At 38.9% G+C, this 19781-nt stretch overlaps 2 protein-coding genes across 2 annotated transcripts in view; one reads left to right on the forward strand and one right to left on the reverse strand.

The window, feature by feature from the left end:
- Positions 1-19781, reverse strand: part of LOC105566016 — a 131403-nt gene that overhangs the window by 20116 nt on the left and 91506 nt on the right. The window lies entirely within an intron of this gene.
- On the forward strand, positions 11306-14781 carry LOC105566015. The gene is made up of 4 exons (XM_012019687.1): positions 11306-12101; positions 12879-13038; positions 13105-13248; positions 14120-14781. The coding sequence occupies exons 1-4, from the start codon at positions 11945-11947 to the stop codon at positions 14397-14399; spliced, it is 741 nt and encodes a 246-aa protein (XP_011875077.1). The 5' UTR covers positions 11306-11944; the 3' UTR covers positions 14400-14781.

Below are 19781 nucleotides of genomic sequence, written 5' to 3' on the forward strand. Positions count from 1 at the left end.
TGTTCCATTACACATCAATCACTGGAGTATCTTCTTTATGTCTTACGCCCCTTACGTTTGTCTTTGCATTGGAAGCCTCGTGGCTCATGATTTAATTCTTCGACGATTAAAATAATAATAGACAAATTATATTTTTCTTCATAAGGGTGTCGTCCTCGTTTTATCTCCAAAGAGCGTATACAATATCTTTTATATATAATATACTTTCTACAGAACACTGGGTGTTCCATTACACATCAATCATTGGAATATCTTCTTTACGTCTTACGCCCCTTACGTTTGTCTTTGCATTGGAAGCCTCGTGGCTTATGATTTGATTCTTCGACGATTAAAATGATAGTTGACAAATTATATGTTTCTTTAACAGTGTCTTAAAAAAATACATTATTGCTTATTGTTATGTTAGATAATATTAATGGGTCGTTTGCTAAAAATGAATTTTTCTGCAAACTGCAATCGATCGAGATTAAGTGAATTATTTGTTACCAGTAATTTTGTTATTCCCTTGTAGTTTATCTCGTAATTTTTCTTATGAGAAAAACAAGCTAAAATAAAATTGTTGTATGTACACGTGCAACAAATTTCGTAATCGACACTTAGATTGTCCTCTGAATAAATAAACGCTTCGCGCTAGAAAGAGAGATAAGGGAGAATTGTTTCTGGAAGTATGTAAAAGAATTTGCGAAGAACCAAGAATTTCTTTCAAAATATATCATAAAAGAGAATCGTGGCCAAAACATGTCGATACAATGTTCACGAGGAGGATATTGAATCGCCGAAAGAACGTCGGCGATGTATCACACGAGCGTAATTTGTTATGTTTTTATAATAGGACACTGTTCTTTTTTCGCGTGCACGTTTACGGTTACTCGGTCTCTTTTTTTTATTTCGGAAAACTCGATACGCAAACCGCCAAAACCATCAGTAAGCTAGTGAAGCCGGCGCCGTTACTTCGTTAGCGGTATTAAGTGAGTTACTCGTTATTCACGAACTTCGTTTACGTTAATTTAGCAAGAGAGGACGCTTTTACGAATATTCCGACGAATATTCGATAAATTTTGCAATTCGCGGCCGTTCGCGGTGATATCGCAAATAATAATACCGCCCTCGCAGTGTCATCCATCGCGCGCCCCGCGAGTTACAGAGTGTCCTAAAATTACCGACCTCCCTTTCAGCCGCGAATTCTCCCGCAAATGTAACAGATACGCGAAGAGAACAACAGTTTGTTGAAAAATACAAAAAAAGAATTAGCCGCCGAAACTTGGTTACGACAAGAAAATATCAATTCGAAATCGCTTAGGACCAAGAAATGTAAAAGAGGAACGTTTTTTTTTTTAATCGATCCGATATAATGCCCGTGTATAATCTTTCTTATCTATTTCAATGCTATGCCTTTGTTCTTAACACGAGGAAGATAACGCTCGTGAGTAAAGGTTTTCTGCAGTGGGTTTTTAAACAAAATACACTTCACTTGTTATTCTTTTACTCGGGTATTAAAATAAAATATCGCGGAGCTAATTATAATGAAAATCTACAAGAACCGTAGCGGTCAGTCATATTTTCGACGAGTGCAAATGAAGTACATCAAAGAACCCCGCGGCTGCGAGGAAGAACGGTTCATCCTGTATGCATGCAGATGCAATTTTGAGCTGTACACTGGTAATTAGGCAACCGCAATTAATCACACGCGCATCAAATATTTGCACGAGCAGGAAACCGCGCTTTATATACAAACATACTGCAATTTATCATGTTCCGCTCTCACGCCGGATTACGTCGCTGGTCTGATGAACTTTTTTAACAGTTGAGGAGCCGCACAAAAGTACGAAGATATTCTGCATATATCGGGGAGAAATCTTCAAATCCATATCCATTTTCATTAACTGAAACTTGCCACTGAATATATTTTAATATGACGAAAGTATTACTGTCCACCAAAATTATTACAGGAAAGTCGCCGATTACGAGATAAGAGGTTTCCAACGTCCAAATTCAATAGCAAATCTCTTTTCGCAACTGTTACATAATCTAACAATAAATTTTTTATTAAATAGAGATTTTACTCCAACAGCAATAAATTCATGGTGGAACCGACAGATGATGCCTATTAATGTAGTAGAAACCCCGCTATCTCTTATTAGGAGCCTATCTCATAATAGGGGACTCTCGTCTATTAAATACAGAGGGATGTTAAGTTATTAAATATATATTTTAAAATTATAAATATTTTTTATCGAACTGTACGCACTACATATCGACTGATCTCTTTCGCAAGGTCGTATCACGATTTTACACAATTTTCGGTTTTTCGTAAACGCTTATTTAGGACCAAACTGTGCGTTGAAACAGAAAAACTGGAAATTGTGTAATATCAAGATACGACCTTGCGAAAGAGATCAGTCGACATATCAATGTGTATATGCATACAATTCTATTTTATAATAGTATAAAACAAATAAAGATATTTAGATATCATCGGCAGTCTCGTGAAACGAAATACCAACTTGTTGATCTCTCAAGATTAACTTGCAATACTCGAAGCTAAATGTATTAGAATCACGAGAGGTGTACCATAATGCGCCATTTACATAATAATGTAAATCGTGCATTATCAAATTGTAGCTGTAATGTAACACCGAAATTTGTTTAGCAGAACAATGGATGTTATTGCGGTAAAGGAGCGCAGTTGCGGTTGTTTGGGGTGTCCTTCTGACAATTAAGCGTGGCAACCTACGTGCGTTAGTTCGCGATATATTCCTGTGTGTTTGTCTGGGACTCGCCGTGTGCACCACGCACAGCGTGCAATTTCCCAATTGCCCCCGAGGAAGCCGCGATCGGCGTAAGTACGTGCATTCGTTCGCGCCTCATTAATTCGCTCCATCTCATTTACGCCTCCCCCTCCTCTTGGCGCTTACATTCCCGTTAATCATTGCGCGAACTTTCGGATCGACGATACGCCTACTGATTTCGCAGTCTACGTGGTCTATTTTGGTCTCCGCAAATCTCACAGCAGAGAAGACAAAGCCGTTCCTCTCGGCCAGTAGAAAGCACGACGAAATCTCAAGCATAAGGCTATTATTACGTTTGTCGCACGACAAATTTTTTAAGTCCGTTGATTGGCTGCAGGATAGTAAAATTTTCGAGTATCTAGAAATTTTTTATTCAGCAGCCAATCAACACGCTTGAACAATTTGTCGTACGACAAATGTAATGTTAGCCTAAGATTTGTTAGAATGACTTTAAACCTCTATTTCGACCCGCAGCAATAATTCGTAAACAATGTAGATGATTTATTTGGAGAGTTTCAAATCTACATTTAAACCAGATAGTTAGTTTCCCCAACTCGGAAAACATTTCTCGCGGCGGGATTTTTAGATTTAGCCGAAATATTTCATATCTCCATTTTTGCGCGTGCAAACGACGGGCGTTTTCATGCGGAAAGATGACGTAATTAAGATAGAATTTCCTGTATAATTTTGAAATTTATTTAGGTGACGCGCTTCCTCCCACGATCGCCATTAAAAATGAAAGAAACATTCCGCCGTGGAATTGTAATTGAGGAGCATGTAACAATAACGTTTAACCTGTGTCCAGGTAGAGCAACTGGACGTTCCATCGAAATCATACATTATTTTGCCGCGGCTGCGAGGAATTACGCTATTATTGAAGCAAACAGAAAGCGGCCGTGTCTCATACCGCGGGGCGCTTAATTTAATTATGGTCATTACCAACCGGAGCGACCAACTTTGTGCGAGTTATTATGAGCCCACACAACTTGCATTGTAAATTATTAACGGCACTCCGGGCGTAGCCGGATCGCCAATATGGTGGCTTAGAATAATTCGGCGCTCGATATAGCGGCGGTCGGTTACGCGGCATTCCTTGAATGGAGGCGCTCTATTAAAGGGAGCCCGCGGTGGTGGCGCAATTTAAATAAGTTCGAAAGGGACGCAGCTCGCCCGCCGGCAACGAGAAGGAATGGGGCGGGTGGCGGCGGCGGCGGCGGTGGCCGCACCGGCGGACGTGGGTTTATTCAAATTGAACGCGACAGAGGCGGAATGTCTGGCGTGCCCGCGGGTTGTCAACTTTCCATTTTAAGTTTGCTGACGTATTGAGTCGAAGTTCGTAGCCGCGGTACTTCCCGAACTAGTCCAGCGTCCCCGGGAGAGGGGAAACGGGCCCGTTGCGACAGGTAAAATATTGTTCCGTTACCCGCTGCCGCATTGATTCTAGATATTGCGGCACTCGGGCCCGGCTGGAAAATATAAATAACAACGGGAGTGCGCGGATCAATAAATAATAAAAAAAAAATTAACGAGGCGCTCATTTATTCAAACCATTTATTTGAGTTTTATATTTTCAGTTCATCGGTTCGGTTTAACGGAACGATATTTTCGATGAGCGCGTATTATTTGTTTTAAGATAAAGCGGGAATTTAATAAATGTTTCGATTAAACGTACGTCGAAATCGACGCTTGTATATTCGGAGATGTATGTAAACCCATAAGAAGTTTTCAGAAGCGATCAGTCTCGGTGAACCTTCCTGCAATTGCACGTTCAGCCAAATGTCAAATGTTACTAATATTCGACATTCGAAGCATGTCGAATCTTTTTCTCCCTCGTGCTAAATTAGAATATAGAGGAAGATATATTAATAAGCACCCTCTGTTGGCCACCCATCGTGTATTTATCGTTCTTGAAATCTGTTGAGTGGACAAGTTCACGTAACCATAGCGAAACAAAATTGGCGATGTTGAAAACCTGCTATCTCAAGTGAAATACGTCGAAATCATATTTCTTTGAATCTACTAAATTTTTATTTACTTCTACTAAAACGTTTGCTAGATTTGAAGAAATGGATATGAATTCTCTTAGAGACTCCAGTCTCAATGAAATAAAATTTAGTTAAGATAAAGAAATCATTTCTTTGAAATTTAATAAAAGTCTAGCAAGGCTAAAATTGATAGAAACTTTTTTTTCTGGGTTTATTAAAAGACTATTTCATAACAAGGGACTTCCCTTAGTAGCGAGGAAATAACACGCGGATAAAAAGTGCTACGGTATCTCTCAGCATGTATAAACAGCTTAAAAATGAAATCATTATTTATTGCCGTATCCTTAATTTTTAATCTCGAACTTCTCGTCACGCCTGAAAGATTGCGTGCCGGCTTTACCACGACACAATGCAGCTGGGAAATTCAGTCGCGCGGCCGACAGTTTTCCCTTGCGGTCTTTATAATAAAGCTTAATCTCCGTTCTACACTACGGCGTTTTAATGAACGCGCCGCCTCAAAGCGTTTATGGGATATATGGAAATTTTTTAAATCTGCTTGTTTGGCGTGCGGCGTCGCGCCGCGATTCCTGCCCCGCGAGGCGCGGCTTAACATTTATTAAAAACATAAATTATGCACATTAACGAAGCTCGGGAGGCGCGCGAAACCCTTTCCGAGCTTTTAACTGCGCTAAACTAAGGAGACGCGAATGAAGGAATTTTTACCATCCCTCTAAAAGCTTTCACAGTTTTTTTACACGTGACCCACCGCTCCCTTTTTCCCCCTTTTTTAACAGTACTTTAAGGATTTTTCGGTGCTCCCTCAAAGGTGGGGAGGCGGTAAAGTAGCACGAGGCGGAGTTTGCGAGCACATTGGCGACTAGAATTATTATTATAATCGAACGCGCGGATTCCTGCGACGACTTTTAATGGAGTCACGCGTTGTCGTTTGAAACTTTGAGTGCCTCTTACGAGGTCTTTCTTGCAGATTGCGACATGACGAGAATAACGAGAATTACGAAGTAATCTGAGAACGGCGAGTTGCCGAAGAGACGAGTCAACGACACAGTCGAGATTCTTCTTGCGAGGTCACGAAGTCACGAGCTAGCGATAGCTCGGATGTGCTCGCGTTACGCCCGGTCTACTTGTTCGCGTACGAAATATTTCATAATTCTCGCCCGCACACAATTTCAGGGATAAAGGCAAATTTTTTAAATTACTATGTCGGTACATTTCTCGGTAGCTTTTCAAGTTTCAGAGCGACGGGGCTGGAGACGGGCGAATTAATTTACTAGAATAAATTAACCAGCGGCCTGCAATCATTTCTTTTTCCTTATTAAACTTTTATAAAATTTTTAATGCAGATAATTTAAAACGTAGGTAACAAGGTATTTAATGTTGGTTATTAAAATGCATAATTAATGCCACAATATTAAAAAAAAGAACGGTGCGCCTTTCCGTGGATTCCCTTCGCGGCTTTCTATTGGAAGTTAAAAGCTATGAATCAATCCAGCTGAGGTTGTGGATTCCGAGGAAATTCCTCGCCGGAATTTCGGAAGCTGCGCGACGTAAACCCTCGAAAATCCGTTTGAGGTCGAGACTAGGGTCCGGCGAAGCTCGATATAAATCAGAGTCCGACGAAGCGCCGGCCGTTGCGGCTCCCGTCTTCCATCGGTATCTTTCGTGTCCATCTCTTTCTTCCGTCTCCCGCCCCTCCCGCTACCACGGACACGTAATTACGGGCGTTAGGTGAGGAACCTACGAGCCCCGGGTTCTCCCACCCCCATGACTGCCGCACACCCCGCAAAAAGAGCGCGCGCAATGAAAGAGAAATGTTTAAGGTCCGAGGAGCTTCCCGCTTCTTAAAGCGGGATTCTCTTGCGGGTGGCTGCCCGTAAAAGCGCGATATAGCCTTGGATAACGGCGAGAGGGTAATCACTTTTCGAAGATCCGGATCGCGGGGCTTACGGAGGAAAGGGGTATCGAGTATTTTTACAATCTACAATCTTCTTAGAGGCATTTAATAATCTTACACTCCAACAATGTTACAGTCCTTTTAAATACTGCGAGTGCCACTTCAAGAATGCCTGTAATTATCTTGACAATAAAATTATTTTAGCCTTCGAGTCGAAAATATGTTACAACGAATAAGTTTAGTCGACCTTAACTGGCACGTGTTTAATAAAATACTGGCAACCTAAAGATATTATTATGTTTAAAAATATGTTATTTTCTATCCAATGCGTTGCTTCTTCTCCATTCAAAAAAATTATTCTTAAATAATAACACTTTTACCGTTTGCAATTTGAAATATTTAACCACTATACGTAATCACAGATTACACCACGATGATAAAATATTACGCGTATTTACAATTTGCGGATGCACGAGCATATCTGCACGCGGGCGAAATGTTTTTCAGAGAGAGAGAGAGAGAGAGAGAGAGAGAGAGAGAAAGAGAGAGAAAGGGATAAGTAATCCTAAGAGTTATGTATCTCTGTAGTTCCTGTTTTAAAGGGTGAAATGGAGATAAAAAGAGATATGGAAAACAAAAAAAACACGGCTTTTCATTTCCGTGTCACATATATTTTTTTTTCACTTCAATTTTGATCCTTCTACATTTTTCTATTTTCCACGTTCGCGCTTTCCCTGCGTGGAATTTCAAAACGTTACAACCCGTCGCGTCCGTTCGTAGTCGAAATAATTTTTCCAGCAGTCGCGAACAACGCGGGCTCGCCCCGGGGGTCGCGCAACGCTCCCCGTTTAGGGAAACAACGGGCAAACAGGACGAGAATAATCGTCTTTACCCTCGCGCGCAGAGGTAGGGAAGACGCGGCAGCTTCTCACCCTCGGCTCGAAACAATCGCAACTATGCCCCAACAATTTATAATTCCGCGCTGCCGGGATCCTACGCCGCACCCTCGGCGCCGAGATCGCGCCCGCCTTGTGCACTGCACAGTTAAATGTTATTACTTCAGTCGTTGCAGATAATTTCCCTCGGTTGTCCGCCGGGGCGAATTCCGCTCCGCTCCGCCCGCCCGCACTAGGGACGAGGTCGTCAACTAGAGTTCGCGTGAGAGCTACGGATAGACATAACGCCGCATTACGCCGAGTCAGCAACGCGAGCCAAGTAGTTAGCCATCTTCTTACAGAGGTGCGAGAGACGATGCGAGAGAAAGGCAAGAAATTTGCCATTGAAGAAAGGAGAAGAGTCGTTCACGTTGAAATACATGTATACCTTAGAGGAACGTCCCCGATTATAAGATAGACTTCTATATTTGCTAGTAAAATGTATGACATAGGCTTCTACATTTTGCTAGTAAAACGTATGGTAAAGTTTCAGAAAACTCTCGTAAGGTTCTTCGTGTTGTCCTACGATTACATGATTTTCAGGATAAATTTTAACAGGAAATTCTCTCCGTGATAATTGTGTTGACAAGAAAATCATTTTAACAACTTGAGTATTTTCTTGATCATATCTAGAATTTTTAATAATACAGAAAATTTATTGCAAAAAACATTACCTCAGCCGGGGTTTGAACCTGGACTTCCCTACACTCTAGGCGGACGTCTCACCAATTCGATCACTGAGTCATGTGGTAATATTTATCAAAAACAGTATAAAGATGTTATTTTATTAAAGATTTATTTTTTTACTTTAAAAATCATTTTAAACATTATAATCTTCGACTTGAAAATATGTTATTTTCTATCCAATATTGCTTGCTTTCCATTGAAGAAAATTATTCTTAAATAATAAGCATACATTCGTCTTAGTTGAATTATGTAAACTTGCTTCATTCAAGTAAGTTTTTCTTCCTTTGACGCAACATAATCTCATTTCAAGATTTTCACGTTAAAACTAAACATATTTTTTCAAAAGAAGAACATTCTTTTCGTCTGTGCGTCTATTTCTGCAAAACTATATAGACACCGAGTTCGATTATGGCCCAGCCAAGTTTAAAAACGTTGTCTCGAGTCTCTCTCGGTGGAAATAAAAACCAAATGGCTGCATTTTAATTTGCACGTTCGAGAGAGGTATAATATTGACATAATTAACCACCCGTGCAAATATAAGTAGAATTCTGTGAAAGAAACCCCCGGCGGCCGGCGGACAGGCCATAGATATTGAGGACCGATCTCCACGTGTGTACGCGCGGGGCAAATATTTTAAAATATTTCAACGTCAGGATAAAAGAAGGGCGAAATTAAAATATATATACCACGACATAAAACGTTCGGCCGAGAAAGATCGCAGTGGACGGTTCTCATCAGCCGGAGTACCGGGCGGAGGGATGGTCCTCTCCGCTTTTTAGCCCGCCGACATTTTCGTCTCTCCCTCCTCTCCTCGAGCAGGCGGAGCCGCGTGCATCGGCGGTGACTGCTGGCCTTGCACTCGCTCCTTCCCTCACGGTAAGCACTCCTCGGTAATGCGCTTCTCGGTGCATTAACCCAGGCCGGGCACAGCACGCATACCTACGTCAAACCTTTTGTGGCGCGGTACAAACGCGGGCGCTGAGCTTTAACGCAAACCACCTCTTCCGCGCCCGTCGGCGAAGAAACGCAAGCGGCTTCCTTCCTGCCCCTGCCGCCGCGCGTCTTGCCGGCAATCTCTTTCGCAGGACCGTTAATCGTCCTGCACGCGCAATTTCCGTGTCGGTTGAATCGCAATTGCTCGACTCGGCGACTTTTTCCACCGATTTTGTTCCCCTGGAATATTGTCTCTTTTTGAAATTATGATAATGCACTTTGCAGCGCGGTTTATCAGAGTTTGTCGTGGTCAGACCCACTGCGACATCGAATGTCGATCTATACCACATAGATTTAAAAAGAGTGTCTTTTTAAAGTACAAAGTCGTAGATATATGCATGTAAAAATTTCAGATAACTATATAAAAGCAATAATATCAAAAATATCAAAATTAGATTTATAAAAGATCAGCCTGTAAGGAAAGACCAAGATTTGTGGGTAAAGAGCATCAAGAGAAATTGGAAAATAGTGAAACTCGCTAAATTTTCATTTAACACTGTGACATCGAATGTCGATCTATACCGCATAAATTTAAAAAGGGTGTCTTTTAAAGCACAAAGTCGTAGATATATGCATGTAAAAATTTCAGATAACTATATAAAAGCAATAATATCAAAAATATCAAAATTAGATTTACAAAGGATCAGAAGCCTGTAAGGAGAAATCAAGATTTGTGGGTAAAGAGCGTCGAGAGAAATTGGAAAATAGCGAAACTCGCTAAAATTTCATTTAGATGTGTCTCGTAAGAAGGGAGAAATAAGTTAGATATATAAACAGTATGAATTTACGGGACGCTGAGACAAAAAGAAAGTGTATTGAACCGGGACGTGCTAAAAGGCGACGAGGACGAACGCTTACAAGCGTTATTTGGGGGGGGAAGAGCTCAGATTAAATTTACAGTTAGCTTCTCCGTATCTTTGCTTCAACCTCATATCCTACCAAACAGTCCCTCGCTCGTGATTCCAAGAGGATCCTCAGGGGCGTGAGGGTGTCAAGGTAGACGCAAGGCAGGCGGCGGGCGGAAACCTTGAAGAACGGGAGTAGAACGTGAAACGAAAGCGGATGTCGCGGCCGAGGAGGACGAAATCGTTAAAAGGAATGCGCAGTCGAGCGAAAGAGGCTTCGAGAGGTTGGCGGAGAGGGGCCGGTCGGCCAGTTGAAATAATGTAGAGAAAGCTCTAAAAAGCTCCGCCAGAAATTCAGGAAGACACCCGCCGCCCCATTTTACTTTTGTTCCCTTTCGGGGAACGAAAAGTTCCCGCGATGTACCTTTTCCTTGCCTCAAGCCTGCATTAACAGTTTGATTTAATAAACGTGATATTAATCACCTTTACGGCTCGTTTAAACAAATTCGGATAACCTTCGGTGGAAACTCGAATGGCAAAGGGTACGCACATTTTTCACATTTAATACTAGACTTGTACTCGATAATTCTATTTCTCTCGAAATAAAGTTCGTTGAAAGCTTTTTAAATAAAAACGATAATTTTCTTACGTAAACAAAACAGTGTTACGTTATATGACACGATTGTTATGTGACAAAAGAAAAATTAATTTACGGTCAGGAAGATAATAAAAAACGACGGTTTCTAGACATCGAAATTTGATAAAAACAGGTAACTCGAATAACAATAAATCGTATAATCTATCTGTGAGTTATTATCGGAGTGCACGTTTAGTTCTAGAAGGAGCCTTCTCGTCATAAACCACTTGAGATTCCGTGCATTAAGAGATTAGATTGCGGTTTAAATTTACGGGGCGTAGTACCGAGTGATACCGTCCAAAGACAACAATTCCGAGTCTCAGGCTCTGATTTGTATCTTGAGACGATTATTCATTGCCCTTTCCAAGAATTTTCTCTACTCGGTACTTTACCTTTCAGGAATCTGTTTCTCTTTGGCATACACGTACCTACTACTGTTTTTATCGTAAGTTATGTACGTGTCTTGAATACCGAGGATCCACAGCGAACCGAAACTCGTCGGTTGCTTGACTCGCCAGTGTTATTAAGACTCTTGGTAAAACTACATTCGAGCTCTGACTGATTATTTGCTTTTTGTTTCAACTGTTGATAGAAGAATATCAGTTAATTATTCAAGTTGATTAAACGACAGCTACTTAATAAATTGTATGGCATAATTAAATTTTATAACGTACCAACGTAAACGTTAGTTAAACGTGCAGAAAATTACAAGTGCAGTATGTTACACAGCATAGGGGATTTAATACAAGTAAAATTATGAGAGTGCCTCGCGTTACCATATAATGTAATTATTAGATGTTATCACGATGTCTGCGTTGAAAAGTCAATGTGCTTAAAACCTGGTTAATTTTAGATATTAAGTCAGTATCGCGCGAGGAAACTAGCGGTAAGGAAGAGCGAGCGTGCAGGAAATGCGGTGCGGTAAACAAATGTCGCGCATACGCGTTAATACATCTAAACGTCGTTATCATTATTTGTATTTTTAGCGAATCGTAGCGGCAGTTTCGCTGTGTGTCTCGCGGCGTCAACACGCGCGATTTTAGCGCAAGTCGATAGAACACGTTACGAAAATCTCTGCTGGACGTTTGGGATTAAGCGTTTGGAGCTTAACATTAATTTGCGATTCGCGTTGTTGATAAATTACTGATTAATTAGTTTGAAATGAAGGGGATCAGCGCGATTAGTCTAATTATATTTTGCACGCTCGTGCTGATTGTTAATAACAACGGTGTAACGGAAGGTCACTCCGTGAAAGATTTTTTACGAGGTTTCGTCGCGCTAAAACAAGTTCCGAATCTGCGACATGGAATCCTTCCAGGTAACTTTCCTTATTTACTCATTGAATAAAGTTTTAATCACTTTGAGAATTTGGATCTTATAGCATTTGTGATAAGTGAGTCGTCTTTATTTCTTTTCATTTATTTAAATAGCTAACGTATATTTTTTTTCTTTTGCTCTGTGTAGAAGTAATTATATATTTAAAAAATAAAAGTGCTTCTTTTTTATTTTTACATTAAAGCAAACATTAATATTCTACAATTGATATTGAAAACGGTACATGTAATTTGTATTTTATTCATATTTTGCAAATTTTTTTACGCCTATTTTTTCATTTCACGAGACATATAGAATAAACTATGTTCGTTAAACTAAAAGAACTCACTTATCCTCATTCAAATTATTTAATTCCTTTTGTGTGTTATCCCTGACACTTGCGTTAGTTTTAATGTAGTAGCATCTTTCATTTGCATTCAAATTTCTGTCTAGTTATTGCTTTAGTATAATAATTTTTCTTTAGAGAAATTAAAAGTTGACGTACAAATAAGATGGAATCTTTAATCCACACAATTCTTAATTTCAATAAAATATTTGAAAAATAATAGTTATACCTTTTTTATTTTTAATTTAGGTATATATTACTTTTGCACAAGAGTAATACTGCAATGGCAAATGTATCTTCTAATTTAAATATTTCACTGATATTTCATACAAAATTTATCGACGACCGATTATAATTTGTTAATGTGTAGTTAATTATTTTTAAATTTGTTACTTATTGTCATAAATTACATGATCTTTTGTTCGCATTTTGTAGGCACTCTTTGGTGCGGCACGGGAAATATTGCCCGTGAGCACTCCGAACTAGGTATGTACACAGAGATGGACAAGTGTTGCAGAAGTCACGATCACTGCGAAGACTACATAAGGCCAAAAACTACAAGATACGGGCTATATAACAAATACATTTGTAGAAGGTACTGTGATACCTTATCCACGATTGTTAAGCGCGCGAGGGCATTTTCCTTTTTGACTTTTTGCAGTTCGTTGTGCGAGTGCGAGTTGCAGTTTCACGACTGTTTGAAGCAAATACGCGGCTTCTACACGTACGCCGTGAGAAGAATATATTTTGGGAAATGCAAGCAGTGCTTTCGTACCTTCTACGATCCTCAGGAGTGCGCAAACGAGTAAGAACATTGAAATATGCGAGTTTTTTTATCATTTATATTGTTTGCATTTACTGTTTAAGGTATCAAAACTTTTTACTAAACTTATAGAGGCACCAAATACCGCCTATGTACCCAACGCCATTTTAGCGAAACTAATATTGATATCAGTTAACTGTGGGCAGAATTGTAAAGTAGGATAATTAGCTTATTTTATGAACAACGCCGGTATTTTCAATACATCAGTTGTAGCGATAATGACACTTTTGTAAAATGACGTCGGCTGATCTAGTGACAGCAGCTTACGGGAAATAATGTAATTGTATTATTGCTTGTTTTTTTTCCAAAAGTACCACGTTAGAGAGTACGAATCAGAGAATCGAATGATGGTATTGAACATCAAACGCAATGTCAGTTAAGTATTAACAATTAATTTAAGCTCACAAGTAGACCATATTAGGAACGCGTTTCAAACAATGGCACTTTCCATTTTGTTACAAAATTTGTGAAACAAACTAAGTTAGCATACGCTTACAATATTTTCCAGTTGGTGGCAAATAAAGTGATGTCTGTCCGTCATTTTAAGCTCTATCAGAACTTTTTTCGACCATTTTTTTGGCCACCGGGATCAGAAATAGTTAGAGTAGGCGATATTTGGTGCCACTATCTTACTTTTGGACAGATACTAAAATGTCCAGAATTAATTGTACACTTCTGACTTAATTATTAGACTAACATAACATTGATGCCTTTGCGCATCGTTAGCCTCACTTTATTAAAATTCCACTGACAAAATGCATTATCGGTCACTTTCAGAATTGAACCGAAATTATTTGTTATGCGTTCCCGATAAGTTTCCCATCAATCATTAATTAATTATATCATTGATCAGGGGTCTTGATATAATCGAAGAGATGGACCGTAAAGGTCGCCGTGTTTTCTGTGCGAAGTTTGAGCGAACTGTAAAGTGGAACCACCGACATAACACCACCACGCCAGAATCGATCTCCACCCCCGAAGTTTCAACCTGGAATGATGATGAATCCGTACGACTCGTTTCGCGCTTCGGTTCTACAGACGGCAGAAAATATTTTAACGACGACAACGACGACAACGACGACGACGCTACCTATGAAAGTTATATGTCGAGCGAATATAATGATTTATTTTAATGCTGCAATTCAGGCTTGCGTTTCTGCCAAAATGGTTGAAAACAGATAATAATTTGCTATTTCTTGTCTAATCTCCTGTATTGTCCTTCTCCAAGTTCTAGTTTAGGACTTGAAAATTAATAGGACCTTGAAATATGAAAATATTCGCCAGAGAAAGTATGTATAGTATTAAGATCAATTATATTAATATAAAAGTCAATGTTTAATTTTATACCCATGAAACATCGGCTTTTCATATTTTTCATTTTACAAGAGCACATCCGTAAAAACGGTTAATTAAATAGTTTCTGTGTAACATACTAGGCGCTGGTTTTAATTGTGCCAGTTAAAAGCATTTCGAATTTTCCATGTTCTAAGGATATAAAATAGCATATTAAAATAACGCTTTATTATTGATCTTTTTAACACCCCGAGCATATTTCACATTCAAATGCTTTCCCAAGTTTATTTCAAGATATTTAAATTTTTAATTTAATAGTATTATTATCCATAATAGTTGAATTATCATCTTCGCTTTTCTAAAAGGGAAACTAAAAAAATAAAATATACAAATGAGATTATTACAATAAACGATAATAGCAGTAGTACGTTTCCGTCAGCTATGTCCTTAATTATTTAGATTTCGCTTAGGAAATATACCTATGTGCCTTAAATATAGTTGAAATGTTTAAGTCGTTTTCCCGTTTCAAATAAATTTTTTCTGACCACTAAAACACAACACTGGCTTTTATGTGGCCCACGCGTGATGGAACAACAGCATAAAAATTTTCAGATTTATACAAATTTCGCGACTTCTAAACACGCGGGGGCGGGGGGAGGGGGGGGACTCAAACTGCCACGTACGCGAGGCACATGTCTAAACGAGGCACTGGCGCAATCGTGCCCCTCGAGTGCGATTCCGAAGTCCGCTCCGAAATTGCCTCGTCCCGGATATGGAGGCCGTTCGCAGGTACGGTACGGGGAACAAGGGAGGTTACTTGAAAATCCGCCGAGAATTTTATCGCGAGGCTGTAGACACGCGGCCGAATGCGCAAAGCTATCTCCATTCTGCGATTTCTCTCTCTCTCTCTCTCTCTCTCTCTCTCTCTCTCTCTGTCCACCTTTTGCAGCTTGGGAGTCATACACCCACGGTCCTCCCGCGCCCCTCGCCTCTCTCACGCGAAAAGAATGTTCAATTATGCAAAAATACGCGCGAAAGTTTCACCGGAGGCGCTCGTTCCGCAAAGGGTGTTTCTGAATTAATATCGGACGAGACGGGGGGGGGGAGGAAAGGGGTGGCTAATGCGAATCAACAGTCAGCGCGTTGTCGAGGACTGTCTCTTGTTTTTAGACTTCTCTTCATTACGCACATTACTGTGCGCGGGCGTACATTCCGCATATTTTTCAACAAACATCGCCGATCTGATAAATTCTCGATTTGAATGCATATTATGTGTAGATACGGTTATTTTTACCCCGCGCAATCTACTTTCGCTTTCATACTTTGCCAGTTTATGAGGAGAATTGTTGCATGCATATATGTTTCTCTGGATTCACTTCTTACATTACAGTTACCTAACAGTAAAGCATTTATTGTAAATATTATTTATTCATTTTAACAGTGACCAACGTAAGGAAACTGAACAATTAGGAGACATAAATAAGTGTGTGCGGAAAAAGGAGCAATAGAGGAGAAACATTTGGGCTTAATTTATCACGTGATATTCTAGGTTGTCCCATTTCTATCGAGTCGACCTAGAAACCAAGTTTTCCAAAGATCAATCCTCCAGTTTTATTCGTGACGGCTTTATTTCCGACATTTCGTGACATTCTCGCGCGGGCAAGTTTCTTTCATTAAAGGATACGTTTTTTTATCCTCCCCGGCGCTATTAAAGGGTCTTTGGAAATATCGCTGCGACACGGCGCTCCCTCGTTTGAAACCTCCCTCAAGTATTTCATATAATAAAGTCCCCTTGAAGAAAATGGCAATTACTAATATAAAAAGTGTACAAGAAGTTCTTTCTCGCTTCCTCGCGATCCACGGGCGCAGCGGAAAGCACGAAAGCGCCTAATATTTCGCACGATTGTCGCAGCAGTTTGCACAGGATTTTGTAATTGTAGTTTTATTAACGTGAATTGAAACGGCGATGCTGACAGAATTTTAATTGGAGTCCTTGAGGATTTTTTCCTCGAGTCTTTTAATTCCTATCGACGGAGGCGCGAGCTTGAAGTAAGATTACGTCGTGATATCTCATTTGTATTACAGAGATCTGATAAGCTGTGACATGTTGGTGTGACGCGATGAGAATTTTTCATAAGAAACCAAATAAGAAATACAGAATATATTATCGATCGATTAAAATAATGATAAATAATGATGTAAGTTTTTACAGAAGATAATAATTGGCTCGAGTTGAATTTGAATTTCCAGAATTCAAATCTAAACTAATCACAAATTGATTTCGTATACAAATCATACCTATTGTAAATCTTAGGCCCGGTCTACAATGAGTTGTTAGTCGTTAGTCAGAAGTCGGAACTATATGTCGGTCCTTTTTCTTCCACCCAGAAAGGAAAAGGATCAACATATAGTTGCGACTTCTGACTAACGACTAACGACTCATTGTAGACCGGACCTTAATCATAAAATCGTATTTCCCGTCAATAAACAAAACAGTCATATTAAGAAGTTCAGCGGGTGCCTTCAGTTGGATCCAACTGAAAGAGTAGATATCAATAATAAAATAGATAATAAAATTAGCCATATTATTTTATTTTAATTACTACTGTAATTACTACGTAATACTATGTAGTTGGATGTTATAATTACTATTTGTAATTAGTGTTAACTTACTATAATTATTACTATATAATTGGATAATGTTATTGGATACTACAGAATATTTTAATTAAAAAATGATTCACAATTCGCCTAATTGCCCTAATTGCTTCCGCGATATTAAAGTACATTTTATTAGTTTCACATTAAAAGTTTAAATATTTTTTTACGGTAAAACGAACTTATAATTATATTTTTTTGTATCAAAATATTTTTGTAATCTGTTCCTTACAATTCAATCTAATACTTATATTGTTAATAAAAATATTTCAACGATTCGATTCGATTGTATGTGATTCGCTTTAATTCGGACAAATTTTTATCGAGTCGATTCGATTTGACATAAAAAAATTAATCAAGATTCATACATTTCTAGTTTATCGAAATTAATAAAATCGAAAAACGAACGATCAATTGATCAAACGAACGAAATGCTCAGTGTGAATTAATTCCATAAAGCTTTTTCCGGCATACAGAGTGATTTCCTGTGTAAACAATCGTGTTATCATTCGCATTTCGGCAAGGCTCGAGGCAGTAAGCAACGGCACGAGCCGCTCATGACGTTATTATTTCAAAACGCGATCGTTCCTTGCGAATAATTAGCATCGCATAATATCAGCATGCGCGGATATCTCAGTGCAACAGCCGTTTGTCAAGCGAAAGCAGTAGCTGTATATAAACAAATCAGTACCCCGTCGTTCCTTGGAGAATGGAAAATCTCCAAACAGTAACAACAACAATAAATAAGCTTTAAAAAATAAAGGGTTCTCCGGAGTGGAGGTTTGGGAGCTTATAACCGCTTGCCATAAAAATTGCAACTGCAACGAAAGTAGGAAAAAACCGTCCAATCCACATAAGGGCGGCTTTTCTCCACCCGGGCTACAGCGTCGCCGAAGAGGAATAAGAACAATAATAAGCGTGAATAATCAACCGGCGCGTGAATAATCAATAATTTACTTGTATAATTAACGATTTATACACACCCTAGACGATGACTATGTAAATACCTCGCGCGATTTATGCATTTGAGACTGGAATTGAAGTAATGGAAAATGATAATTATCAATTATTAATTCGTAATTTTTTACAACCGACTAATTGGTATAATAAACAATAGTGTTTCATTTAAAAAAATTCAAGATTACCTTAGTAACGCCGCGCAAAGCCAAACTCATACATTCACTAAATGCGCCTTTTTAAACCACATAACTTTTGTCTAAAACAGTTTTCTCTAAAATGCTTTATTTTCGAGATATTTAGCCGTTGCCGGACTTTTTGGACACCCTGTATATTTTACTAGTAGAATGTATGGTAAAATTTCGAAAAACTCTCGTAAAATTCTCCCAGGTGCCACGTTGTCCGACGATTACATAATTTGCAGGGTAAATTGTGAAAAAATTTTCTCCCTGCAGCTTCGCAATTTGGACTTTTCATCAAATGAAGCTTCCTAGCTATTGCTATTTTCAAATTGAGAGCGCAGAGATTAACGTGCGAAGCGCCGATTCGAATGATTCATATAACTAAAAGCCGTCATATATCGATCATTTTTTATTAACCAAATTGCGACGAGCTGAACAAGATATAGGGCATTATATATTTTACAACGCGTTAAATATTTTATAGTGACGGATTGGCTCGTTTTAGCACTTTTTTTGGTATTAATGCTACATGCATCACATGTCTGTAATAACTTCTTGTTGTAGACATGTTCTTGATGTTAATTTCATTATCTTGATATTAGTGAAAGGTGCTTGGTACTCGAAAGAAAAGCTAATATACACTGAGAACACTGTGTTGCCACGAGACGAAGCCAGTGTGACTCGTTAAACATTCAATCCGCCTTCCTGGAATGAATAAAATTCATTCTTTATATATTATTAAAGGATAGTCCTCTCTAACAATGAATTTTTCACTAAACGGATTTCGTTCCAAGAGCAATAAATTCATGGTAGAACCAAGAGATGATGCCTGTTAATTTAGCAGAAACTCCGTTGTCTCATATTAAAAGCCTATCGCGTAATAGGAGACTTTCCTCTATACATTTTTCTAATATTTTGTGTGTATCTTTTTGATTTATTGTATAATAACTTTTAATAAAATATTTATACTGAAAAATGAATACAGAATTCAGTGTGCGAAATAGATTCTTTCGAAACATGTATCGGCTATTTTGCGCGCTGCAATAACTAGGCTATATTTTTACTTTAGACCAATGCAGTTTCCAACGCTGTTTACAGCTCTGTAGCTGCATACGATATCGGCGAGTGACAAATTAACTTGTATTTTATAGTGAGGTAATGGATCTCTGAATAAATATCGCATCAAGGTATATTGTATACAGAGTGCATATAGACGCATGTATTGAATCAACGGGGATACAATATCAAAGAAATATAGCGTCTCATGAATTCAATGCTTTGAAAATGGATGGCTAAGATATGTTCGTACGTCGAGTTCGCAAAGAGCTTGTTACAACGATTAGTGCACCGTAACATTTTATTATATTTTCAGGTTTCGTGTCAGATGTATGGAAATGTTTGCTTTTCCAAAACAGGTAATTATGT

The sequence above is a fragment of the Vollenhovia emeryi genome, unplaced genomic scaffold (genome assembly GCF_000949405.1).
Source record: "Vollenhovia emeryi isolate VEMERY1.0 unplaced genomic scaffold, V.emery_V1.0 DF939147.1, whole genome shotgun sequence".
NCBI classification, from domain to species: Eukaryota; Metazoa; Arthropoda; class Insecta; order Hymenoptera; family Formicidae; genus Vollenhovia; species Vollenhovia emeryi.

What these genes read in the sequence shown, in the direction of transcription:
- LOC105566015 (XM_012019687.1), top strand. Translation starts at nt 11,945, where the DNA reads ATGAAGGGGATCAGCGCGATTAGTCTAATTATATTTTGCACGCTCGTG. An exon ending in GCGACATGGAATCCTTCCAG is followed by an intron (nt 12,102 to 12,878) that starts GTAACTTTCCTT and finishes CGCATTTTGTAG; the next exon opens with GCACTCTTTGGTGCGGCACG. An exon ending in AACAAATACATTTGTAGAAG is followed by an intron (nt 13,039 to 13,104) that starts GTACTGTGATAC and finishes GACTTTTTGCAG; the next exon opens with TTCGTTGTGCGAGTGCGAGT.